This window comes from Anarhichas minor, unplaced genomic scaffold, assembly GCF_050575085.1.
Source record: "Anarhichas minor isolate MPS153535 unplaced genomic scaffold, ASM5057508v1 ptg000014l, whole genome shotgun sequence".
NCBI lineage: Eukaryota > Metazoa > Chordata > Actinopteri > Perciformes > Anarhichadidae > Anarhichas > Anarhichas minor.
The window spans coordinates 7312475-7338986 of NW_027466460.1; the positions used below are offsets into that span (position 1 = coordinate 7312475).

Here is a 26512-nt window from a genome sequence, read left to right on the forward strand (position 1 = left end):
GGTCATCAGGCAGTTTGTGGAACCAAATAACAAAAAGCTCCAACTTTAATATAGCAAAATCTGAACTCGTTATTTGCAGATGTGTAAATATGAACTAAAACATGAATACACTTCTGCTTTAAATCTATTCTGGGGTTCATTCTGAATATCATGGTGAAGCATATTTTTAGAAATACATTACAAGAGATGACAGATGTAATGTTACTCATTAATTATGAAGAAAAGGCTATTATTCATTATTACACCACTTTTTTGTTCTATTTGTTGCTTGTATTTATTTATATGATTATTCATTACATAATGCACTCTGTCCCAATAGCTCAATAGGTTTAATACATAATACAACTTTAATTTTACAGTCGTAATTTCTATTATGAGCCAAATTAATTAGTTGAGGGATGGATAGATGAATAAATGATACTCTAAAGTGATTAATATCATAATATATTTCATGGTCACGCGACGGCAATGGCGACCTCTTCTGAAGGACGTCCCGCCTCCCGTGACCACCAAAGGCTCTCATTGGCTCCCACAGATGCCAATCAAATAACGGCCATGTCTACATTATGGGTCAGATAGAAGACCATCGGCTTTAATCTGGTTGACTTCAGTGGATTTATTTGTACCGTTATACCTCTTTAGATCCATATCGGGAATAAACGCACATCTTTACTGACACCGACACACTTGACGCTCCTCTGCGGCTTCACCTGCGCCTTTAGTCAGCGGAAACAGTTAACGGTACAGGAGGATGTTTATCATTAGACGCGGAAATAATTGACGACGCGTTTTGTCGAAGCCTTTTAAAAAAAAAAAAAAAAGAAGAAAGAAAGGTGTTTCCACAGCCGGGCTGTCAAACACAAGAGGATAGATGTGAGTCCTTTTCCCACTGTGGGCGGCGTTTAAAACAAAAACATCCAAATGATGTCCGGAAAGCATTTCAAGGCTCACGAAGTGAGCTGCTGCATCAAGTACTTCATCTTCGGATTCAACATCATATTCTGGGTAAGTCCCCTTGTTTGTTGTGTTAGGACTTCAGGCCTGGTTTATCCTCTGCTTAATACACACTGCCGGTACGTGTTTTTGACCCCCCCCCCCCCCGGAGCCGTTTTCTGTCTCCCCGTTGTTTTTTTGTACAGGAGGACATTTGGCTCATTTCGTCCCCGGCTATCAGCTCACTGCTCCCCGTGCACTTGCTCGGTACTAGTGTCACCTCTCAGCCTTTGTTGTTGTGCAGACAGCGTCCGTGTGAGGGCTCTGCTGCCACCATCACTTTGCTTTGGCTGCATCATCTGAGGACACTTTGTTTATCGGTGGTGTCAGAGATGTACACACACATTATTGTTTTGTTTTAGAAGGAGAAATGCATTTTATACTTTGTTGAGACCACAGTCCACCCAGGCATCCAGCCCCTTCACGAGACTGAGAAACCTGCTGTTGTGCTTTGAAACCCACCACCAGTAACCCCATCAGAGACTTCTGGATGTCCCACTTTGGGCCTCCACTTAGCAGAAGCTGGTTAGAATAGGTTAAGGTATATATTCTTTATTGTTGTAGGGATAACAAATGGCTTTAGTGATGTCAGACATTAGTAATAAAAATCAGATCAGGATACTTTATTGATACCTGGGGGGCAATGTGTTTGTTACAGTTGCCGTTATATAAGAAACGGATATAAATAAAGGGCCATGTAAGATAAAATGTAAATTATGTACATAATGCTACAATATATAACAAGTATAAATAAAATAATATATGTAAATGCCGTATTAATGGAAGTACTATGCCTTACCTGAAAGGAGGAGTTATGGATTAGAGCTGCATTGATTATGTGACTAGTTGTTTCATCGATTGACAGAAATCTTAACATGATTAATTGTTTAAAGATGGCCAACATTAAATTATAGTAAATATAATTATTTGGAGCATTTTCATAAACTTTACAACATGAATATGAATATCTTAAACTGATTAGGTGGCAGCTAAACATTATCTTTGTCGTTATTGATGCATCTATAAATCGTTTTCTTGATTAATTGCTATGTTTAAAACGTCGTAAATTCCAAGCTGACGTTTTCTAGTTCTGACCAATAGTGTTCAACCCAAAGGTGTTCAACTTACAATGACAGAACAGAAATAGAAGCAGTAAAGTCCTCACGTTTGAGAAGCCAGACCCAGGAAATGTTTTGCATTTTGGCTTTATACTTGACTGCAGTGATGAATTAATTATCAGAATTGTTGCTAGTTAATTTGAATAATTGAATCGGCTGTTGCAGGCTGCTCTATTCATGATATCAGTATGTATTGTTTGTGATACAATAAATATTAATGGATGAACTAACCGGATGGGACTGTCAATTGTAGGCTAATCCAGTAGATTAAATACCTTTTAAATCATGTGCATCAAAATCTAACATAGTCAAACTGCAGTCCTGCTCGTAAAAAACGTTATATTGCCCCCACAACATATATCTCTTCATGTCTCCTTGGGCCATAAATGTAGCCTTCATGGACCTCAGAGTGATGAAGAGGAAGGCCGCCTGTCAGGCCCTGCTGAGGGTTTATGCCTGCTGTCGGTGACCTCTGTGATCCCTTCACATTCATATATCATCAGAGGAAGTTGGCTGCGTCAAAAGTATCGTTCCTGCCTTCTTCCTCTAAAACGGTTTCACAAAGAATCCCTTCACAAGCTCATTTACAAAGTGCTTTATATCTTATAAAGGGAAAAAAACATAACTATAGGGTCCAGTCTGTAAGTGAGTCTAATTGTGCCGCAGCCCAAAGTTCTTTCTTTGGTCCGACCAGTAGCCAGAAGCTAAGATGAAAATCTAAATATTCATTTAATGATATGAAAACAAGCACTTGTGAAAATGTAACTGTTCTCAAATGAATTCAAATTTTTAATGGCTGCTTTAATATCAACTGTTTCTAATGCCGGCGATGCCTTCGTTCATAACTCTCCAAATCCTGAAATGTGGTTTAGAACTTTTACACTGTAGCCCGAAACTTAAATCATGAAGCTTCCAGGCTGTCAGGAGATGCTTTCTAATGTGGGAATCTCCCGATACTGCAGAGCAGACTGACACCAGAGATATTTTAAGTTAATGGATCACTGCCAGGAAAATCTCTCTGTGGTTTCTCTTCTGTGTGACGGCTACGTGTTGCAGTCGCAGCAAAAAGTAACCCTTCTCTCTTGTCTCTTTCTGTCTGTTAGTTCCTTGGATTGGCGTTCCTCGGCATCGGGCTGTGGGCATGGAGCGAAAAGGTGATTTCACCACTTATCTCTCTGTGTAAACAATAAGCTAAATCAATGTGTTGTGTGCAAATAATCCATAAACTAAGCAGATCATTTCAATTCGTCTCCTGTTGCTCACGCCCATCTAAGGGCAGTGGCTAGACTGAGTCAGAAAGGAATGTCATGCTTTCCGGTGGGACTCCCCTCTTGAACAATGCACACAAGAAATGATCTGATGCACTTCATAGATTCATTCACTGTCCAGCTCTGGGGGTCTATAAAGGGGGACGGACAGTCTAACAGTTTAACATTATATGAAAAGAGGCCAATATTATGTCTCGCAAAGAGTTAGAAGAGAAGATTGATACTTTTCTCTTGTCTGTTTGTTAAGTATAAAGCTGGAACCAGCAGTTGGTTAACTTAGTTTAGCACTAATTAACACAATATACCTCTTTTTTTTACATCCGTACACAAACTGAAGTGTAAAAAAAGACAATTTGCTGTTTTTCGTGTAAGTAAGAAAGTCACTATTCTGGCCAAGAAATAGTTTAGCTCATAACTCCCATAAAACCACAACTTGTCGTTTTTACGTAGTTTTATTTATATGGATCAAACACACAGGATATACGGTGTTGATCAGTGAACTTTAGAGGTGCTGGTAGGCAGATTTTGTTGTCCTTTGGACAGGCTAACTGTTTCCCCCTGATTTCAGTCTTTATGCTAAGCTAAGCTAACCAGCCGCTCCTCCAGCTTCGTGTTTACCGTATTTGACTGGTATCAATCTTCTCATCTGACTCTCGGCACTATTCCTTTAAAGTGATTATCAAACTAGTTGACAACGGACTAGCTATTTCAGCTCATCGCATAATTTAAAGGTTTTTTGATTGTGGACACTATCAACTCATGGAGACGGTGGACTCGATGATTTAAGCCTCTAACCCCTCACTCTGCTTTTCCAGGGTGTTCTCTCCAACATCTCATCCATCACAGACTTGGGGGGCTTCGACCCGGTCTGGCTCTTCTTGGTGGTGGGTGGCGTGATGTTCATCCTGGGATTCGCTGGCTGCATCGGAGCGCTGCGAGAAAACTCTTTCTTGCTCAAATTTGTACGTTCGCTTGTCAAACAACTTGTGAAGAAATGAGAAAACCTTTCCCCCCCCCCCCCCCCCAATCTCCTTGGTCTTATAATAATATTGGTCCAATGTATTTCAGTTCTCCGTGTTCCTGGGTATCATCTTCTTCCTGGAGCTGACTGCAGGAGTCCTGGCCTTCGTCTTCAAAGACTGGATCAAGGACCAGCTCAATTTTTTCATTAACAACAACATTCGGGCCTATAGAGACGACATTGATCTGCAGAACCTGATAGACTTCACCCAGGAATATGTGAGCACTATGTTTCTTTATCCACTGTACTTATTACACTCCCGTGTTGTTTTTACCATTTCTCTGGGACATTGTTGACATATATGTGAGTTTTTCTTTGTGTCTGTTTAACCTCGTAGTGGGAGTGCTGTGGAGCGTTCGGAGCTGACGACTGGAACTTGAACATCTACTTCAACTGCACTGATTCAAACCCGAGTCGTGAGAAGTGTGGAGTGCCCTTCTCCTGCTGCACCAAAGATCCAGCGGTATGTCAACACATAAACTCACCACACATCAGTCTTTCTAATCCACAGCCAATTCATTCCCATTTACGGTAAAACACAACAAGCCTTTGGGTGGAATGTGGTGTTTTTGTGTCTGGAAGTTGGAGTACAAATTGAGGAGGTCACTTTCTAACATGTTGAACCTTTTAGTTTGAGGGAACATTTAGAAGGTCCTCCCTGTGACTCATAGCTCGGTTATCTGCGTCCTCCAGAAGGCTGGCTGTCAAATTATCATGGCGTGCTTCCAACAGGACGTCAAGGCCTCTCAGCGTTTAGTCCTCTCAGACCCTGCCAGCACAGCAAAGTCTGAAAGCGACTGGGAGGAGTTATCTCGACCGAGACTTTTTTTTGGGGCAGGAAAAATGCTCGAACTGCTGGTCTCTGTGGAGAGCAGTGACAGTGCTTCACTGTAAGATTGCAGTGAGTCTTTTTTATTTGCTGACTGAAAGACATTCCACTATTCCACCAAGGCCATCCTCTTTGAGAGCAGCACTTCATAACAACTAGCATGAATATAACGTCTTCAACACACGATTCGACATGAAAGCGCTCTAAAGCTCTAAGCAGTCGTATGTTTAAGTCTTTTGAGGCAAGTCACAATTTTTTTAAATAAATGAAATGCAAGTCAATTCCAAGTCTTTAAGATCTCCGATTGCGGACCATTAAAATGACACGGCATTTAAAGAATTACATTTTTCTTAATTTTTCTTCAAAGACCATAAAAAGACTAAATATAACTTGCTCTTCTCTCAATATTTACTTAGTTCCTCTGGCCGGGGTCATAAATGTAGTGTCATTTTCAAAACAAGACGTTGTAATTTCCCCCAAAAAGCTGTGTTATGTAGTTCTTTGCAAACTCAATCTGGAATAATGAGTGCATTACCTCAATAGTGGAAACAACGGAGCTCTGTGGCACAGAATAATAAGATATATCCGGCTTTGGCTACACACACAATACTTGTTAAAGTGTGAAATTGCTGGTTTTAAATCTTTGCATGGATTTTGTTGACAAAAAGAAAAAATATAGCATCGCCAGATTTTTGTCTATGCAAGTCTGCCCTGTGGCTGTTTGATTTTTAATGTTTCAGGGCTTTTACCAGGTAAACTCTCAAACCACTCAGATCTAAAGTCCCAATATTTGTGACTTAAATCTGACTCAAATCCAAGTCTAGATCTGTGCAGGTTTAGTTCACAGCAACCTTCCTGATAATATATTAGAACGATATGTGAATCTCGGCAGTGGCAAATATGAAAATTAAGTCCAGGTAGAAAACCAGCAGCATTACCGTCCTTACATCTTCCCAGTATATGTCTCTAAATATCTTGACTTTACCTTTTGAAAATTTTTTAAGCATGAACCATCTTCTCTTCATAGGAGGATGTCATCAACACGCAGTGTGGCTACGACATTCGAGCAAAAGCGGTGAGTGGCTTAACAGAAACTCATCTCAAAGTAAGCCAGTGCCTTAAAACAGTACAGGTTTATTTGGCTGCATGAGGTCATGCTTCAGGTACTCCACCCTGTGCACAATATTCCCCTTTCAGTATGTTTCCCAACTGCACAGTCTTCGGAATACAGCAGCTGGCTCCCCATCAGCACTTTGGGCCGGGTGGTATTACTCATGCTGCAGCAATGCACTGGGAATTGAATCCCCTCCCCCATCATTAGCTTTGGCCTTACTCCACAGTAGCATTGTGTAAGGAAAAGGCTGTGTTTGTTTTATTGACTTGAAATGTGAGGAAAAAAGCAAAGTGGGCTAGTTTTTTTTTTTACAAGAGTCAGAGTAGAAAAAAAAAGTGGGCTGAGTGTGTGTTAACAACCGGGCAACATTAGTTCAGAAGGACTTTATTGTGAAGGGCTTTTGAGAAGACCACAAGATGACCAGTAGAATCATGTGGCACCATTAAAAGGATTTACCATTTACCATGTTTTCAAGTGCTGCAAAGTAAATCCCAACATAATTGCCTCTGGTTACTCATAAGATTTCAAACTTTTAAAAGGATAAACAATGTAAAAACCAAATCCTGTGTATGCACTTGCCTGTTCGGCTTTATTACTGGTTTCTATGTTCTGTCAGGACTCTGAGCAGCGGACCTTCATCTATATCAAAGGATGCGTTCCTCAGTTTGAGAAGTGGCTTCAAGACAACTTGACAGTGGTGGCAGGCATCTTTATTGGGATTGCATTACTACAGGTGAGGACCAATGTGAACGGTTTACTTTATTAGCTCATCTCTGTTGACTTTCAATTTACCTCATGAAAAATATTTCTTGTTTTCGTTTTTAGATTTTTGGCATCTGTTTAGCGCAGAATCTCGTGAGCGACATTGATGCCGTGAGAGAGAGTTGGTAGGTGGCAGCTTTGTGTTCATTCAAGCACAATTTCACTCAGGCTGGGAACAGTGATGTATTAATTATACAGTTTGTGAAATTGATAAAGAATAACTTTTACTTTAGCTGTAGAAGTTCAGGAGCCATGAAATATCCCCTCAACTATTTGATGGTACAGAAATATGATACCAACATTCATAAAACTAAATAGATACTATATATATTCATATATATATATATATAAATATATATATATAAACTTATGCCAGATTCTGTTGTCTACCAAGCACAGCCTCATAGAGCTGCTTGTGAGTCTTGTTATGCGTTTTATCTGTACTTAAATCTTCCTTTGTCTTTGTGCAGTTTGTTTACCTAAGACCTCCACAGAATCTCCAAAGGCAAGAAGGATGTACCAGGTAAGCACTATTGGATTCACCACTAACGTTGGAGCATATAAATATTTATATTCATATTGATTGAGTCCATTGATTGCCCCGTGTCTCTTTGCACTGAAATATTTAGTTTGTTTCCACAGGACTCTGCAGTTTGGACGCCAGCAATGAAGGGAAATAAATTAATCAGCTAACGTGTCCACAGCGTAGAGTCTCATTGACGTGTAAATAGTAAATGTAGAGTTATTTTTAAAGTTATTTGTGGCCCTATTTCTGAATGAAGCACAACCTCTAAAGTGTATTGTAGCTTTCATACAGTACAAATTAAACAAATGCAATGTCAGTGTTTTACACTACAAGCAGATATGATGCTGAAGTGGCTCAAAGGATAACTCCCAGTTCAGATGAATTTAGTTCGTAAGCCTGCAAATGAAGACCGGAGGGTGTCATAACTACGAGTTACCTCTTAGATTTGGTGTTTTTAATCAGAGGTGGCGCTTCATTCAGTGAAGGGGCTTGGTTTTATATGTCTCACAGCTGCAGTTTTTAACACTGCGTGTAAGGGTTGTGTACAAAGATTAAAGTGATTCTGGAAATGCACTGCATGCCTATTGTCTACTGGTAGGACATCGGCTTTCCTAAATGTATTTCATCAATGTTAAGTATTTTAAAAATATTTGTAAAATAGTCTCTATAGTTAAGAGTGAAGCGGCTGGTTAGCACTTTGTTGAATGTTTAATGGACTCTTCTTAAAGCAACAGAGAATATACATATTTTTTTTCCATCTGTGACATTATGCTCGTATTCTTCAGATACAGTTTGTAAGCAGAGTTTTGTGGAGCTGAGGTGGATGTAAAGTATCACGAAGGGATGCGATTGATATTGTAGGCTTTGTGAAGTTGCAGTTCGCTGAGAGTTTTTGGCAGTGACATTAAATAATGTCTAAATATACGGAAAGGAACCATAATAGGTGACATCCCAACTACTCAGCCTTAAGCACTTTAATCTTCATACAAGTGATTTCTGTCGCAACGGACTGTTATTTTAGCAGCAGCCACTGGAGGGGGCCCTTTTCCTTAAACACTTGCAAACTGCATCTGTTACTTCATGGTGCTCCATAATGTCATATATATATATATATATATATATGCCGTTCCTTGCACATTACCTTACTGTCCGTGTTCATTCAGTCATTTTCCTAAACATTTTTTTTTATTGTTGCTGATATGTTTCTTTCATGGAATCTGCCTAATTGATTAGATACCTTTTTGTTTGTTGTGTTTAGATATTTTGATCTGTAAGTTTTCACTGGAAAATTAGGATACAAGCTATTTCCAATGCGCATCATGAATGGCATGCTGCTTGGTGGAACTGAACTGAACGTAGTAATGATTTATAGTCTACATACATGCGTTACTTGAAAGTGGAGCACACAGGCTCTCTCACCAGCATTATTTTAAATGCAAACTGAGATACAACGTATATATGTTTTTCTTTCTAGACATCACTTCATGTCGACCTTTTAATAGAACTGCACAGCATGAAAAGTAAAAGCAGCCATTTTATATTGAGGTGCTGTGAGCCTGCAGTATGTTACACAGAGCTTCTTTTGTTTTGCAGTCACATCTTCTGCAGCCTTGATGAACTGAACATCCTTACACAAAATATATGGAATAAATGCATTTCTGCATTTTGAAATCTTCTAAATGTAATGCAGCTGCAATGGGGTTAAATATCCTTTTTCCACTAAAAGCTTCATATGATTGTTTTAACTGATCACACTTTTTCCTACCACTCAGTGCCATATTTGAGATTTCTACATACCCCTGATTATAACCTTTGTTTCATGTGTACTCCTGATTCTTTGTAAATAGCTGGTTGTAAATATATATCTGAATAAATGTGGGTCTTTGTAAACGTTTGTCTGTGCATAAACACTGTAGATAGATCCTGCATGGGTTGAGGTTTGAGTTTGGCCACAGTTATTAATACATTTTAAACATAGAAAAAAATAATGATAACTGCAACTTACTCAGAGCAAGTGATTCAGTTATTGGACTTTACAAGAAAATGTCTGTTATTGGTAAAAAGATATACACTATAAAACCAAATAAGTTCAAAGTACTCAAAATGTTTGAGTACTTTAAAATGCTAAATGTAAATGTAATATTTTGAAAAAGTTAATATTAAATAAAAAATATATATTCAGTTAACTTAATGTTTGTTTGAAATGTAAAATCTCTTTTACTCAAATTAACTGAGATTCTCTGCAACATGATAATTATTTTAAATGTATCCATCTTCTGTAACCTTTCTTTCTGGTGTTTCACTTGATGATAAATCACATTGCTTTAAGAAGAAGTTTAACTTGTCAACAGTTAAGGAAAAGCATGGTTACTATGTTACTAATAACAATAATGATGACTGTGACAATGAGCCAGCATGCGCAATGACTCTGAAGCAGCTCAACCATTGTTAATATTACTATTCACACCTGTGCTTTTCCTAGCAAAAGATATATTGCTCATCTTTGGAAGCATGAAAGAATCCAGAAGCCATGACCAGAGGATGCTGTTGTGCGTAGCTAATTCATTCTAAACCATTTTTTTTTTTACTGTCTTTTAAAATTATTTTAGTTGGGACATAAAGGTCCTTACAAGGAAAGCACACACACACACATTTACACATGTTTTACAACCTCTAGGTAGTGATGGATACCAGCTTTGGTATTTAATTGGGAAAAAAAGTAAGGCACTGCCACTCAATTTTTATATTATTACGATGATTATCCTATTATGAGAAGAGATGCTCACTTGAAGAATACCACTAGGCATCCATTCAAGAGTGCTGTCCCTATTAAATCTCTACAGAAAGTTTGATTTAAAAAATAAAACTCTCAGGTGCAACAGAGTTTCTGAAAAGTTGTTGAAAAAACAAACATGGTAAATACATGCAACAGCTATTACTTTTGAAAGTCAGAGCCTGGCTTCGTCTCTCATGCTACTCATGTGTTGTCTCAGATTGTTTTCAGTTCCTTAATTGTCATCGGTTGATTAGATTGAGGTGAAGTCGTCTGCATGGCCATATTGCTGTTTTTTGCTTAAAATAAACCTTATTCTTAAACCTTATATTATCTACAGAGATTACACACACACACACACACTATTCTTTCAACACAACCCTGATAATTTGCAATTTAGATACCCAGCTTTGATAAGTTACGTGTTTGTGGTGTTATCAGGCAATTGATTGAACCTATGATCTGACCTTTGGCCAGATGCCTGTGTTACTTCCGGCCATTTTCTAGACTCATTAGAGAACAACAACAGACTTGATGTAATCAACCTTCCTCTTAAACACGTCCACAACTCACTAAATATAAATTTAATCAACAGTCAACTAAGTACCCTCCTTCTGATCTTTTTATTCTCCATATATTTGAGGGACAGCGGAACTTTTTTTGTGTGTTTTCTGTCAAAGAATTGTCAAAATCACATCCCTTCTGTAATTTTAGATGATTTCTACTGATTAGCATACAACCAGGGTCACTGCTAGTCCCTTTGTGTACTTTACTCATTCATTTTTTCACTATAAATTTGGACATTACATTTATAGAGCTGACTCTTTTACGCAAAGCGACTTACAATAAGTGCATTCATTCAACCATGTAGATTACAACCCAAAAACTAAAAGAATTATGCAAGTTCATCAACTTAATCAAGTTTGCTGATTACTTCAGGTGATTCAGAAACAGTAAGAGATAAAGGGTTTCTTTGTTACTCTTATTTTAGCTCCCTTTCATTCGAAAGTGGGGACGAAAAACATACTTTAATTCTTAAGAAGTTACCTATTATGTTTTAAATGTATTGTACAGCAATGTATCTACAGTAATTGTTTTGTTCTGTTTGTACCTTTCGAATATATATCAAACTTTCATCCAGTTGTGTGATTATGTGATGATATACAGTAGTTTTTTTTACTATGACCAGTCGTGTTTGTAGTTTTAAGATAATATAAAAAAGGAAGGATAACCTATCCATCCCTTCAATAACAAAAAGCAACAATACTCCTGCAGTGTGCTACAGGGCATGAGTCATCATATACAGTACATCCTGGTACTTAATCTGTAAGGTGATCTGTGAGAGGTACTGAGCTCCTAAAGCGGGACATTAACACTATTATCTACTGACAAAAACAGCTTCCTAACTTTGGGAATCGTCTAGTTTCAGGACAGTGAAGGCATCATCAGATAAGGAGAGCTGAGATGATGTCTGTGTTCTAGAGGTGGGATAACATAATCTCAACCTGAAGGCAATTTGTGCAAAGACTTAAGTGATCATATTTCTGTGTTCTGTTCTGGATTTAGATTCACATTCAGAAACTTTAAACTGGTAACCATCAACACCAGCAGACAAACACTGACACCCACTGGCTGCTCAGTTAAACTCACATTCACTGTTGTCAGTGCTTCTGTGCTTCAATCTCAATTATCTTTATTTTCAAGAGTTCAGTGATGGAAAAAACATTTACTCAAGCGCTTAATACGAACTTGAGATAACTTTCATTTTTACTTGAGCTAACATTTGCTTTATCATGCTTCTTACTCCATCTGACAGCTTCATTTTACATATAAAACGTATGATGAGTTTACAAACATGCAATCATTTGTTAACTATATAACAGTATACAAAGTATTCCACATTTCACTTTACATTTTTACTATAGTACAATAGTACAATTCCTCTCTTTTACTTCAGTAAGATGATGAATGCAGGACATTTGTGTGAATTTCTGAATGAGAGGAGACAGAAAGTTTGACCTGTAGCTAAGGAGAGGCTTTGAAATTACACAACACACACACACTGCAGATTTACCGAATACACCCATTTTTCATTTCAAAAACTGACGTTGCAACTTTTATAATTACCCGTAACACTAATTTTTAGATTAATTACGTCTACAATCGGATAAATCAACAGTGTCCTTAATTTACTCAAAGCGTAAGCCAAACTTTGGGGTCCACTGATACGCTGTAATTTGAGCTAGAGGGCTGGTTTCACCGACAGACTGCCCATTTCCTCCAACGAAGGACACGCTGACAAAGTACCAACTGTTCTTCCCAAAAAGAAAAAAATAGGTGAATGGTGTCTAACATGACGACGTCTCTCTGCGACCTCCTGGTAAATATGCTCTTAGATATGTTTTGACAAATTGTATGACTTGTATTTATAACTTAATTGTTTGTCGATTAAGCAGGGCTTGCAGTAGAAACTTAACCGCCGAGTCTCACTTCAAGCAATCAGATGATCACATTTGTATTCATTAATTAATCACATGGTCGCGCGCAGACGCAGTCACATTCACGGCCTCGCTCAATTAAAACGGGACTCATGGCTGCGTCTGTCAATTGCAGAAGTTCCTGTCAAATCTGTGCACGTCCGGTTAATGATTTGCTGGTTATCTCGTACTTAGTACTTGAGCGTGGAGTTTGGAGTCTGCCCTCCCCTCCGATAAAACATAATAGGAGAAGCTCGGACTCGCTTTGCCTTTCTTTTTGGCCCTTTAGTGCCACACAGACTCTCGGTTTTGGTTATTCTGGCTACAGCGAGACGACACACAATGTTAACTCTAGTGTTATTGCTTTGTGCAGCCTGCTCTGTCTCAGCGTCTGCCAAAGGTGAGTTTTTTTTTTTTCTGTGAGAAGAAGTAGTGTGTTGTTTGGGGCCAACAGTAAAGTTTAGTAGATTATATAAAAGGTTGAATGTATGTATTTGGGAAAAGAGGATATACTTCATGCTCAATCAGTAGAAATGTGGCAAGAGGATTTATTTGGTCCTCAAAATGACACTTTGTTGTGCTTTGGAGGCTTCTTCATAGAGAGAAAGTCATGGATGATCCAAGGTGTCGAGCCTAATTTTATTCTACCATAGAGAATGAAAAATACCCCAAATGAATGAATCCTGGCAGGAAATCACACTGGGTGATCTTACAGAGACCACAATGTCAGTCTCCTATTTATTGTCAATGGACTCGCTTCATTCACATAGTGCTGCTTTGTGACATCACTAATCGATAAGAGGTGAAGGAGTCAAGAAAGATAAAACGCAACATTACGAAACAAAAAACACTTTATTTCTGTTTGTGTTTTGCTTCTGATGTCTAAGAATCTCAGTCGGTTGATAAAAGACAGAACAGACATTTTTATTTGTTGAATTTCAGCTCCACGTTCGTCAAAGACCAGTGATGAAATCAAGTACTGACACGTCAGTCTGCCTTCCCTCGTGGCCTAATGTCATATCTAATGGAAAGCTTGTCATTGGGAGAGCAGTGGAGATATTTTTATCTCCTCTCAGGTTGAACACACCTTGTTAAATGGCCTCTGATGAATCATCTGAACGCTATTCACAGATAGTATTTCTTTAAAACAAAAAATGAAAGAAAAGGAGCTGTTTTTTCAGTGGCAGTTTTTTTATTGAGAAATACCTGAAGTGTATTTTGGAAGCTAAAAACATTACATTTCAGAGGTTGTGTGGCCACAAGTAAAAGATACCTGGAATAAGTTTTAAGATAAGCAACAGCATGTTTGATGTTGGAAAACAACTAGCTAAAAAGGCCTTTTCAACAGAGAGTTTCAGAATGCTTTATTATTAACAATTGCCAGAATTAAAGACAAAGACTACAGCATTTTAGTCGTCTGGTTTGAGTTAATTCATCAGAGCGAACAGTTGGTCATCGTTGTTTATCAAATTTACATTTTTATTGATGGTAAGCCAGTTAAAAGTTCGGCTTGTTTTAAAAAGTATCCTTAGTAGTGCACTTATTTGAGCTAATAAGTCTGAGATTTGAAAGTTTGCTCCCAAACAGCAATTTTTTTAAATTGTAAGAAAATACGAAAATACCTTTTTATCTTTCACACAATATTCATGTTTGCTTATTGTTTGTTTCCCAGGTTTATTTTTCTGACAACACAGCCATTGCTCAACAGATTTTAGAGCTTGAACACACCACCAAAACAGTTTTTAAAATAGTCACAACTACAGCGACAAACAATGGCTGAATGTTGTTGATGTTGGATTACTATGTCAGGTTTCAGGTTTCTACTAGCTGATACACTTACGGTACAGACACAAAATGAAACCATTGGATGGATATGAAACATGTCTAAAAAACACCTTTTAAGTCGGCAGTATATTAACAGACCTACAATATCTTAACACACCACAATATGAGAGTGGTCTTTTAGCAGATCAAACTCACTCTCTTCACTCTTTGCTCACCAGCTGTGTTTCCTGTGTTTCTTCAGGTGCTGCTGGACCCCGGCTGAACAACAACCAGCTGTACAAATTCAGCTACACCACTGAGGTGCTGGTGGACAGGACCCGGGGGTCAAAAGAGGGCAGTGCTGGCTACAAGATCTCAAGCGATGTGGACGTCAACCTAGTGTGGAGAGACCCCAGCAGCAAAGACGATCAACTGATCCAACTGGCGGTATGTCGGTCCAATATATGTTGAGACGGGACATGATGTCATTTTGAGAGTTAGAATCATCCACTTATTTCTCACGACAAATACACGTTTGATTCAACTGGTAAAAGTCTGCATGTTTCCTTTCCTTCGGAGAAGAAATGCATCGCAGCAAATGAAGTGCAGGCTTTTGCTCAGATTAATTCATCTCTCATTCTTAGATCTCTAATGTGAGAATCGGTCCTGCGTCCCAACGATCAGAGAAGAAGAATGTCCTCCATGGATCCACTGCAGAAAGCGTTTTGGGGAAGACCAAACTGGCAGCTCTGACTAAACCTTTCTTATTGCATCTGAAGAATGGAAAGGTAAGAGAGCCTTTAATCCTTCTTTTGTCAGGGATTTTGTTTTAGCAGTTCACATTGCGAGAGTTTAGATCCTTGGTATAAAATAATATGTGTATAAAGAAAATAGTCCTTGCTACATCAGTTATTGCTGCTATTATCTGTACAACCTCATAGTATTTTAAGTGGTTTTCCTTTTTTTAGCATTGAAATAAAACATCTTTTAACATAAAGAGTGAATGTTTTTGACAAATATCAACATAGTTTATTATCATTCGAGGTGAAGAACAGCAGCAATTCGTGGAGATTATATAAATTGTTGTTTTTGGCAGATTTATAATCGTATGCTTCATTAAATCATGATACACTCCACTGTAGTTGTCTTCAGAGAATCAGTGAGCTATGTGTCTGCTTTCACAACTTGAGCTATGTGTCTGCTTTCACAACTTGAAACGGCAAACGCTGTGAATTTAAGAACTTTTTATTATTTCATTGTGCTGGAGTGATGATGCTGGCAGGGGAAAGACCAGGCAGATGTGTGTGTGTGTGTGTGTGTGCAAAGGTCGGCAGGTTCAGAGGGTCAAAGAATGAATGAGCAAGCTTGACTTGAAGAGTCAAGCCTCTGGGTTGGTGGATAAGCTTCATGCCTTGCATGTCTTACTGGCTGCGAGATGTTTCAGTTCAAGCCAAACTGTTATCAAGTCATTATCACTGTATGCTGTATCCAATAATGCATAATTGCCACCGAAAGAATTATAGCAAGCTGACTGGTAGATATCTCATTTAAAGGCTCAGGGGAAAAATGATATGGTAAATATAGTTTACAGTTAAACACTCTAGCAAGAGTAATAATCCCATTACACAATGATCAATGTCTTTTTTTCTGGAGTACATGTTGGTTCATACAGTAAAGGCTTGGATACCACTTTATAAAGGGTTTGTAAATTGTAATTATGAGCTCTATTAATGCTTAATTAATAATTTTCAATTTTTTTGTAGATCACTAATAAGAAATCCATTTGAGTAATTGGACTGTATGACCAATTAACAACAGAAAAGGGCTGCTGAGGATCTGGAGCCCTCAAAATCAGTGTGTTAACAACATTTTAAGCATGTTTTAATTTATTTGAACATTTATTATAATTGCGTTATATATTACCAAACAGAAATGTGTTAAAAAATGGGTCTAAAATGTTTTTTTGTTATTAATGGCTTGTAACTGATCTATAAGTCATTATTAAATGCTTTACTATCCGTGAATAAAACAATTGTTTTCAATTTATGAACCATTTAATAAGTACTAATATTTCTAGTATGAAGCAGAGTAAATATAGAAGAGATACTTCAACAGCATACTGTATGTATTGTTTCTTATTCTGTAAATTGCATAGTCACAGATGTGCAACTGAAAAGTTTTAGGATTAAAACTGGTTCAGTGTGGGGTAAAGGTTGTGATAGATCAGTGTCTGTCTTGTTGTTTTGTTTATACTGATGGTAGACTTGGACAGGAAAGTTCCACAGAGTAGCAGTGGACAGTCTATTTATGTTGGTCCTAGCTGATATTGTGGTCGAGCGCCACAAATAAATAACATGCTGTATAGGAGACACTGTAGGATGATGTAATAGACTGCTTTCTCCACTCATGAGCGGGACACGGAGTCCATTATTGAGCCGAGCTGAACCCTCACTGGAAAACTGAACTGTGTGATGTGATATGATATTTCCCAAGATTAACGAAGCCCATTTAACTGAGCTTTGGTTCCATTATTTTAATATGATATCAGCAACATAGGCAAACATAAGAATGACTCGCCTTTCATGCTGGTCAGTGTTGAGTACCGATGTGCATTCAGAGTATAATTAGAGGTTGAGACAGAACTTCTTTTTTAAAGTGCTAACAACAAAGTATCCTGGCCTTGTTTTTGATCTGCACTTAAAAGAATATCTTATTTCTGCATGTAATGTAAATAGTCGCTGATGTCACGAGCAGGCATTTCTATACACACGTGTGCAATGGAAAACTGACACCCTGAAAGCCTTTGTGAGGTGTAGCATATACAGCGCTGTGGGTCACTTCCCTCTTTATCTGCTTGACAAAATGCCTTTGTATCTATTGTTCAAAAGCATAACACTCTGTTTGTAATGTATTGCTTTCTTTCCAGGCAAAAGCATTTTATTCCTACCGGGCCGAACCTGCAACCATCAAGAACCTAAAAAGAGGGCTGGCCAGCTTACTGCAAGTACAGCTCAACACTGGGAAGGTTATAGAGGTAAACAACACGATAATGCTCCCATCCCATCTATTCATGTGTTTCTTATTTCATTGCATGCTGCTAATGTGAACAAACTTATTGTCTGGGAATAGAATGACGTGTCTGGAAGGTGCACGATCGAGTACAGGGCAGTAAAAGGTCAAGTGACGAGAACCAAGAACCTGGAGGCGTGTAAGACCGTGGAGACCGGATTCACCACACACAGTCAGGTATGTCAGCATCCAGACCGGATCACCGTGTTGAAATACAAACGATATAGAATCACGAATAAATTCTGCCTTGATATGTCCCCCTTCAGGTGTTGGGTGTGAGCAGGAAGTCCAGTTCCGTTACAACGTTTACACTTGAAGATGGTTTCATACGCTCGGCTGTGGCTGAAGAAACGCACTCGCTAGCTGTTAATACCCGCAGATCTGCTGGAGCTAAAGTCCTGTCCAGGTAAATGCCTCTACAAAGAATTGGCGTCAACAGCCATTTTAAATGCAGGAACATTTAAAAAATGTAATTTGTTGCTTCCCAGGCAAATTTTCACATTGGTTGGGACAGAGGCTGGACCGCTGGAGGCAGCTGGGAAAGATGTGGCTGGGGTTGTCAAGTCAATCGATGCCAAACTGGCAGCTGTTGGTATCATTGCAGAAAAGGTCAAATCCAAGTGCAAGGGCTGTCCATCAGTGAGTACCTGTACACTTTCACACAACAAATATTTACTTACACAAACACAGCTCCATGGATGGCAATGTCGGCCCGACGCTTTGATTCAGACTCAAATATCAGTGTTGAATAGATTGCCATTTTGGATAGACATTCCTGGCCTCTAGAGGCTGCATTTGAACGCATTATCCTCTAGAGCCACCATGAGGTTGAAATTTGTGGTTTTGTGTGAAACGTCATGACAAATATTGGATTCATTGCCATGACATTGGTGCAGAATTTCATGCCACGCTGAGGATAAATCCTTATTAACTTTTGTGATTCTTTGACTTTTTCACTAGTGCCATCAGCAGGTCAATTTTTAATTTGTCCTTTTTTTTTTGGTGTTTGATGAAAAATGTCATAATTTTTCAGGTGTTTAGTCAGCTTTACTTTTAGTGCTAATTAGCTAATGTTAGCATTCTAACATGCTAAACTAGGATGGTGAACATGTTAATTATTATAACTGCTACACATGACCATGTTTGCACTCTCATTGTTGCTATTGTTAGCATTTGCTACAGCATTACAGAGCTTCCTACTAAGTTTTACAAGACTGGGGTTTGTTTGAAACCCATATGATCATCTGACTGCTTTTGTTTCTCACCCTATGCGATGTCATTGCATTGTCCAGATAACATTCATTAGCAATGTTGAGACTTATGACGGGAACAATGACCCAAACTAAGAAAATACAACTGAAGTTGTAACAAACTGGAATTATTGTTTATTCTATTTTCAAGTTCCTATTATTGTGGCCCATTTGTTATTGTAAAAATGACCAGCTGGTGCTATTAATATATTTATGAGGCCACAGCTCCAGGGCCTCCTCTTCATTTTGAGTTTGAGTATACTATAATGTCTTGGTAACCAGTTCAATTATCAAATGATGTTATTTACTTGTATTCATGAACTTGAGCAAGTCATTATTGCAAGGAGGCAGGACAGGAAAAACACTTGAACATCCAGTATTTCTTATACAGTTGCAATAAGATCCTCACACAATGTTTTCATTTAGTTAGAACAACGAACACATTGGTGCCTACAGACCTTCCTCAGAGTATGAAGTTCTGGGTTGTTCGAGTCATTATTACAGAACAACTCCTGAATAACACTGTATTAGTAAATAGTTACTGTAGTTTTTTGTAAGGTAATTACTGACTGAAGGTGATCTCTCTTCTAATCCCCTCTCCCCTGTGTTCTCCCTCTTAGCTTTTTGAACATTGGCAGACTCAACAGAAGCTGCTGGAGCCAGCGAGCCTGTCCAAAGCCACGGCTCCTCGCAGCTTCCTGGCCCTCATCCAGAGCATTAGGAAGGCGTCCAAGGACGAGATCCTCAAAGTGCTGAAGAGTGCCAGCAAGACATCTCTGTAAACAGGCTCCTCCTTCTCTCTTACGTCTTAATTTGCTTACTGACTCCATCACTCGGCTGTTTCTTTGATTTAGTCTGACTTTATCAACTTACCATCGATGTGTTTACTTTCTTCCTGCTCAGACCTCAGGCGGTGGATGCTGTGACCTCCTCCCAGACCGTTGCATCTCTGGATGCCATGTTGGAATTCCTTAACTTCACCGATGCCAAAGGTTTGGTTCTGCAGGAGAGGTTTCTCTACGCATGTGGCTTTGCTTCACATCCCAACGAGAGAATGCTCCAGGTTCTGCTGGTGAGCATCATGTTTCCAATAACAGAATTGGCACCTTTTCTTGCTTATCAAAGGAAACAATAAGACCTGCCATCATCTAGTAGATATCAGTGAAGAGAAACATGAAAAATGTAATATTTAAAATGATAAGTCTTAAAAATGTAGTCCTGAGAAAGAGTTTTGAAAACCAAGTCATATTATACTTTTGTGAAGTTTTATGAGAATTGTTTCCTTTTCAGGATATTTCAAAGGGAAAGATTGGCAGCTCAGACATTAAAGAGTCAGTGGTGATCATTATGGGAGCCCTGGTCCATCGACTGTGTCAGAAAGGAGGGTGCAACTTACCGGTGAGCTTCCAAGAAGATACTAAATGACAACGTAAAACACGTCAAACTAACCAACGAACCAAATTTGAATAAATCCCAGAGCTGACTGATGATCTTCTGCGGTGTATTTACCTCTCAGACAGTGGTGCAGGTGAAGAAGCTGATTTTAGACGGTGCTGGCAGCGCGCAGGTAGAGTCCGAGGTCCAGATGTATCTTCTGGCTCTAAAGAACTCTCTGCTGCCCGAAGCCATCCCCATCTTTACCAAATATGCAGAGTCAGAGGTGGGAGCTTACAGCACCATCGCCCTCACTGCCCTGCAGAGATACGATGTCCATCTCATGACTGATGAGGTGAGACATAATGTACATACCACTTCTGTTGTTTATGAGTGTTATGTGGAATTGATTAGCATACAACAGAAACTGAAACCCAGCATTTAATCTCATTTGTAGGTGAAGCGGACAGTCGGCAGAGTTTACCACCAGAATCGACAGATCTATGAGAAAAACGTGAGAGCTGCCGCTGCCGATGTCATCCTCAGTAGCAACCCTTCATACATGGAGGTCAAGAATCTGCTTCTGTCTGTTGGAAACCTACCTCATGAAATGAACAAGTACATGCTGTCCAAGATCCAGGACATCATCCGCTTCCAGATGCCAGCCAGGTGTGTAATGGGTGATCCAATGGACCAACAATGAAAATTAAAACTTTTTTAAAAAGGCTTCTGAGCTGAATCCAAACAAAAAAAAAGCATTTTGTGTGTTTTATCAATGCATATTGCAGCCATTTATGAAATAATATTTATTTTTTCTTCATTTTTTAGCAAAATTTTACAACAAGCTATGAAGGACATGGTTTCTCATAACTACGACCGTTTTGCAAAAGTTGGGTCGTCATCTGCATTCTCAGGATTCATGGCAAGTAAGTAATCAACCCTCATCTCTAAGCCTAAAAAAAAATACTCAATACAACGTTCTAACATTTAAAAATATTCTAATAAAATTAAACTGCAAAGTAGTGCAGTATAAAATTGTACAAGTCAACCAAGTTACATATTGACCTTATGGGTGGTTGCACATTTAAGCTGGATATTGCTCCTTAAAACTCATCATTTTGAGGCTAACATTACAACAGGTTCGTTCATGATGACTTAGCACTTTCAAATCCTCTTCCTTCAGGATCTGCTGATGTGACCTCCACATACAGTTTGGACATCCTGTATTCAGGCTCTGGGATCCTGAGGAGAAGCAACATGAATATTTATGGTGCTAATAAAGGAGCGATGCTACATGGTCTACAGGTAAGGAAACCTTGTAAAGGAAATTAAATAATTACCTGAATGCAGGAACACTGTTGCAGGAACAGGAATTTTGAATATACTGTATGCATGCAATGTTTTTAGTATGTAAAATAATTATATATATATATATATATACACACACGTACTCTTGTCTTTCCTTTTCTGATGAAATATAAATGTTCATGTAGAGTATGTGAAATATCGGAGAAGAAAAGAAAAATCGAATTGCTGATTTCGATAACAGATAAACAAGAAAGCGATCCAGGAACTCCGAAATCAAAGACCAACAGAGAAGGAATTATTTGATAGCCATTATTACAATGACCAAATGATTAAAAGAGCAAATATTTTGACCCCTGTAGGTCTTCTTCAGGGAATTTAACGCTGGATTGCCTTCATGTTCGTCCTGATTTCTTACCCCGTTTTCCAAGAGCACTTAAAGCATTTTGATCTACATTTGAGTACACAGAGCAACCAGTTATCTCCTTCTGCTAATTTAGACTGATTTGGATATTCTTCCAGGTGGCAATTGAGGCCCAAGGTTTGGAGTCACTGATTGCTGCCACACCCGATGAGGGAGAGAAGGACCTGGAGTCGTTCGCTGGGATGTCGGCTCTGTTGTTCGACGTGCAGCTGCGGCCCGTCACCTTCTTCAAGGGTTACAGTGACCTCATGTCCAAAATGTTCTCCATGTCCGGGGAGCCGATGAATGTCGTGAAGGGTCTCATCCTGCTGACTGATCATTCTGAGGTAAGCAGCTACAACTGTGTACCACATCAATGCCCCATTTGCACCAGACCTGAATGTAGTAGTTGAACTCGATCTCAGTGTTTCAAGTTTACTGAATTTCACTCTTGTTCATAACCATACTGAATGTAGTCATCCATGCAACCGGTAGTGACAGGTAGCTAGTTGACTCTACGCCCTTGGTAAATGACCATAACGGCTGGTATTTGATGCCCATTGTTGAGCTGTGCAATGCTCCCCCAAATCTTAATTCCGCTTCAAAACAAAGTCAGATTTGCTGGTTGTTTTTCAGCTTGGTTGAGGTCATCTCGAGGAAATTGGTCATATTTTAAATGAGCTTGAAAAGACTTATGTTCAGTTTCTTAACAGAAGTGATGTTGCCACGTTATTTTGCCACAAAAAGAGAACATGTGGATGATCGGGCATACAATGCATAGACTTTGTGGTGAGGTTTGCATCCCAGCAGTCAACACTGATTTCATTCTTTCTTACTCTAACCTTTTTAGTTTTATAAACATGTACAGTAAATTAACCAGCAAGACAGGTTCATTTCGGTAGGCACTGACCGTTACAGGCACAGATGGTGAACGACTCCAGGTCATTACTTCAGTTATTGAGCTTAGTGATGATGAATGAACAGGGTCTAAATGTGTACAGCTGATACAAGGGTGTGGCATTTCTTATCCCTTATGCTGTGCTACTTTGAACTTGCTTTTACAGTCCTTTTAACACATGATCAATGATAAAAGGAATCTTAATTATCAGTGGAGTCAGACATAATGGAGTCTTCCATTTTTGTTTTGTTTTCCCCCACTCATCTTCGGCCCTCCAGGTGATCCAGCTGCAGTCCGGTCTGAAGGCGAGTGCAGAGTTCCAAGGAGGGTTAGCCATTGACATCTCTGGAGGCATGGAGATCAGCCTGTGGTACAGGGAGTCCAAGACCAGCGTCAACAACCGGTACAGTCCAGAGACGAAACGATAAAACTACTGTTGAAGGTGTTTTTGTCCTGTAGCCGTATCGGGGCATCAGCAAAGCTTTTAAATACAGTTGTGTACCCTGTTTATAGGGTCACAGCCTTGAGTACAGCCTTGGAGTGATAAATGATCTCACTGAGTGTTTGTGAAGTACTGTACGTACAGTATGATGTCGCACACTTGCAGGGCAAAGGCCTTTGTGATAGACGGACAACTCGTAGAAACAACCTTCCTGACTGAAAGGAAAGTTGTTTTAGAGGTTAAGGTTGAGCCGTGTCACCACACTGCAAATAGGTTTCTATTGATGTTGGATTCATGTGAACTTTAGATGGTCTATAAGTGTTGTCTGATTCATTTGTTCCACCGGCCTGTTGGACATGCTCCAGCATTGTGCTTCATGTCTGTCTCATTTCTAGGTCTGTGTGGATATGACGTCAGCTCTGTCTGGTTCTCTATTTTAAAACATTACTGTCAACGCACATCTTCGTGCCGGTATTGTATAGCTCGCGGCATCTGGTGATGAAATGGGGTTTAAAGGGCAACGCCACTGATTTTTAACATTCAAATAGGGTGTGATTTTCCTCAGTAGACAGACAGTTCTGCATTTACACTTAAGTGTTTTTTAAGAACCCAAACCAAACTGTGTTTGATCAGATTCTTCATCCTGTTCACTTGTTTTTTGGGCCGATATTCTCTGATTTTTTTTAATGCATTTTAAGAGTATTTAGCTAAATGGAAAAAGTTCTTTGCACAAAAATATATTTTTACTTAATATAGCAAATTAAATTATCAAAAAGACGCCGGACTTAAACTTGGGTTTTGTACTGCATCAAAATGTAAACGATACCGTGCCCTAGTGCCTCATAATCTCACTTGCTTTAGTGATTGTGATTATATGTAAATTTCCACTAAGAATAACTTAGAAAGGATGGAAAAGAAGGTAATTGTAATGTGGATCTATATCAACGGACAGAAAACACACGATGCTGTGGAATTGATAACTTTTTTTTTTGGAACAGCATCCTGTGGAACAAACATTTATTTTTGTTTTGGGATTTCCGTCCCACTTTTTGACCACTGTTTGGGGCCACATCTTGCATTTGAACTTCAGGATGATTTGACCAGTGTGTGCAGGGGAAGGGCAGAGGCAGGTGAATGGATCAGCATAGTTGTACCTCTTCCACTCTGATAATAGACTGGTAGGCTATCTATAGATGCAGAACAAACCACATTGGCATCTTTGCCAAGGCATGTCTCCACTGGCCTCGTTACAGAGGTTGGATCTTCAACTGGTACACTGCACACACTTTGATTTGAAACATGAAAGAAAGTTGTTATATGGTAGTCAAACTCTACTTGTTAGTGTCTGAGCTCTACTGTGCTTTTAAGCTGCTGATACAAACTGTATGATACAACTAAATGGTCACAAACAAGGACCATTCCAATGTAGTTGGGACAAGGCTAAATATAATAATCGTTTCTGATTGTTTTGTTTCACATTATGCTTTCTGGTTAAGTGGTAACTGCTGGTTGAAAAAAGATTAAAAACAGAATTAATTGTATTCATTTTGTGTGTGACTGTGGTGTGACAAACAACACTACACTCTAAATTCTCCCAATATAGAAAATAATGGACTCTTACAATAAAAAAATAAGTAACAGTCTTTACCCCTCCTGGGCCTTACAAGGCAAACATATTTCACAAACAAGTTGTATGTTTATTTTATATGTGAAATATTCACAAATGTTCCCATGTAATAAATCTATATGACCTCTCTCACACATGTGATTTTTAAATATTTCACGTTTAATATCACATGTTTAACTCTATTAAATTACTGTTTTTTTTTTTTGACATTTACCATGTAAATGATATGAACTTTAAGGAAACAAAGGGAATGCATTAGTTTCACATACTGTTCTTTGTCAGATTCACACGTTTTTTCCTTTTTGGTTTCAGCGGAGCGTTAGTGGTCACTGGCAACGTTACAGTGGACATGGACTTCATGAGAGCGGGTGTGGAGGTCAGCTTTGAAACAGAAGCATCTTTGGACTTTATCACTACTGTCCAGTTTTCCGAATATCCCTTCCTGGTGTGCATGCAGATGGACAAGAGTACCTTCCCCGTCAGGTATTGTGAGACCCCTCTTTGCACAGAAAATGTCAATACTCTTTCTGATTTTATTGTTGAATCATCTCATGCAAAAACGTCATGGTCTATTCTTGATGTTCTGCTTTCAGTGAATACCTGACCAAATATGAGAGTGTGTCATCAGGGAAGAGCGTTATGTCGCATAAGGGCAAGAAGCAGCTCGTCCCCGGTTCTGAATTCCCTCTTCACCAGGAGAACTCAAACATGTGCAAGAAGGTTTTTGACTCCAGTTGGTAGAGATACCATGAACTATCCAGGGGCAAATATTGTCACTTATTGCATTCAGGGACAGCTATCGCACCTCAGCCTCATGCAGCGAAAGCATGCAAGAGAGAAGAGGGGTGAATGTTTTTATCTTTTTAACAACACATGCAATGTTTACATTCCTGTGAGTATTTAAGATGTTTTGTTTGAAATCAGGAATTCTTGCATTGTCTTTTTATGGATTTCCTCAAAAATGTATTTATGATGGGCACACACGGGATGCATGTGTTATTTGATGGGTATAATACCACTGTAATTATCCCAACCCAGATACAGTATAAATGTACATGTAAATATCACACTGTAGACAGTGTATTGACTCTCCCCCATGAATAGAAATGCTCCTCTCTGTCAACATTCCTTTTGTTTTTTAATTAAATATGTTTACTGAGGAGTAATTTATTGTTTTATGTCAATCACCTGAAATAACTTATTTAGCAGAGTAATATGAATTAATTCCATGTTTATAATCATGATGGTACTATTTAATTTCTTCAGAGACAATGTGTGTGCTTCATCTTTACTTTGTACTTGCAAGATTTGAGGGGGAAATTGAATCTCCAATAGTGAATCTATTAACACTTGAAAATATTTTTTGTAATTGCTCTTGTTTGTCTGAAAACATTCTGGTAGTTTTAAGATGTTTGAGCTACTTTCAAGTTGTGTTTTCATACTTAAGGATCAATTTGTTAGATTTGTAATTGGCTGACAATAAATGTGCAGTGGAAACA

The 26512-nt window shown here is 38.7% G+C and overlaps 2 protein-coding genes across 4 annotated transcripts; both read left to right on the plus strand.

The window, feature by feature from the left end:
- Positions 1–527: 527 nt before the first annotated feature.
- LOC142949552 (tetraspanin-5) lies at positions 528–14994 on the plus strand. Of its 3 annotated transcripts, none has more exons than XM_076091263.1 (10): positions 528–1005; positions 3215–3265; positions 4195–4341; positions 4448–4618; positions 4738–4863; positions 6257–6304; positions 6960–7076; positions 7169–7230; positions 7576–7628; positions 14908–14994. In XM_076091263.1, exons 1-9 carry the CDS (start codon positions 922–924, stop codon positions 7586–7588), a joined length of 819 nt encoding a protein of 272 aa, XP_075947378.1. In that variant the 5' UTR covers positions 528–921; the 3' UTR covers positions 7589–7628; positions 14908–14994. The 3 variants fall into 3 exon arrangements, with proteins under 3 accessions (XP_075947378.1, XP_075947377.1, XP_075947376.1); XM_076091262.1 differs by lacking the exon at positions 14908–14994 and adding an exon at positions 7735–11540; XM_076091261.1 differs by lacking the exon at positions 14908–14994 and adding an exon at positions 7748–11540.
- On the plus strand, positions 11695–26512 carry mttp (microsomal triglyceride transfer protein). The gene is made up of 18 exons (XM_076091265.1): positions 11695–13281; positions 14908–15092; positions 15290–15433; positions 17572–17679; positions 17775–17891; positions 17981–18120; positions 18203–18353; positions 19585–19742; positions 19868–20036; positions 20255–20362; positions 20481–20693; positions 20796–21007; positions 21167–21264; positions 21522–21643; positions 22166–22393; positions 23223–23347; positions 25326–25496; positions 25607–26512. Exons 1-18 carry the CDS (start codon positions 13224–13226, stop codon positions 25752–25754), a joined length of 2655 nt encoding a protein of 884 aa, XP_075947380.1. The 5' UTR covers positions 11695–13223; the 3' UTR covers positions 25755–26512.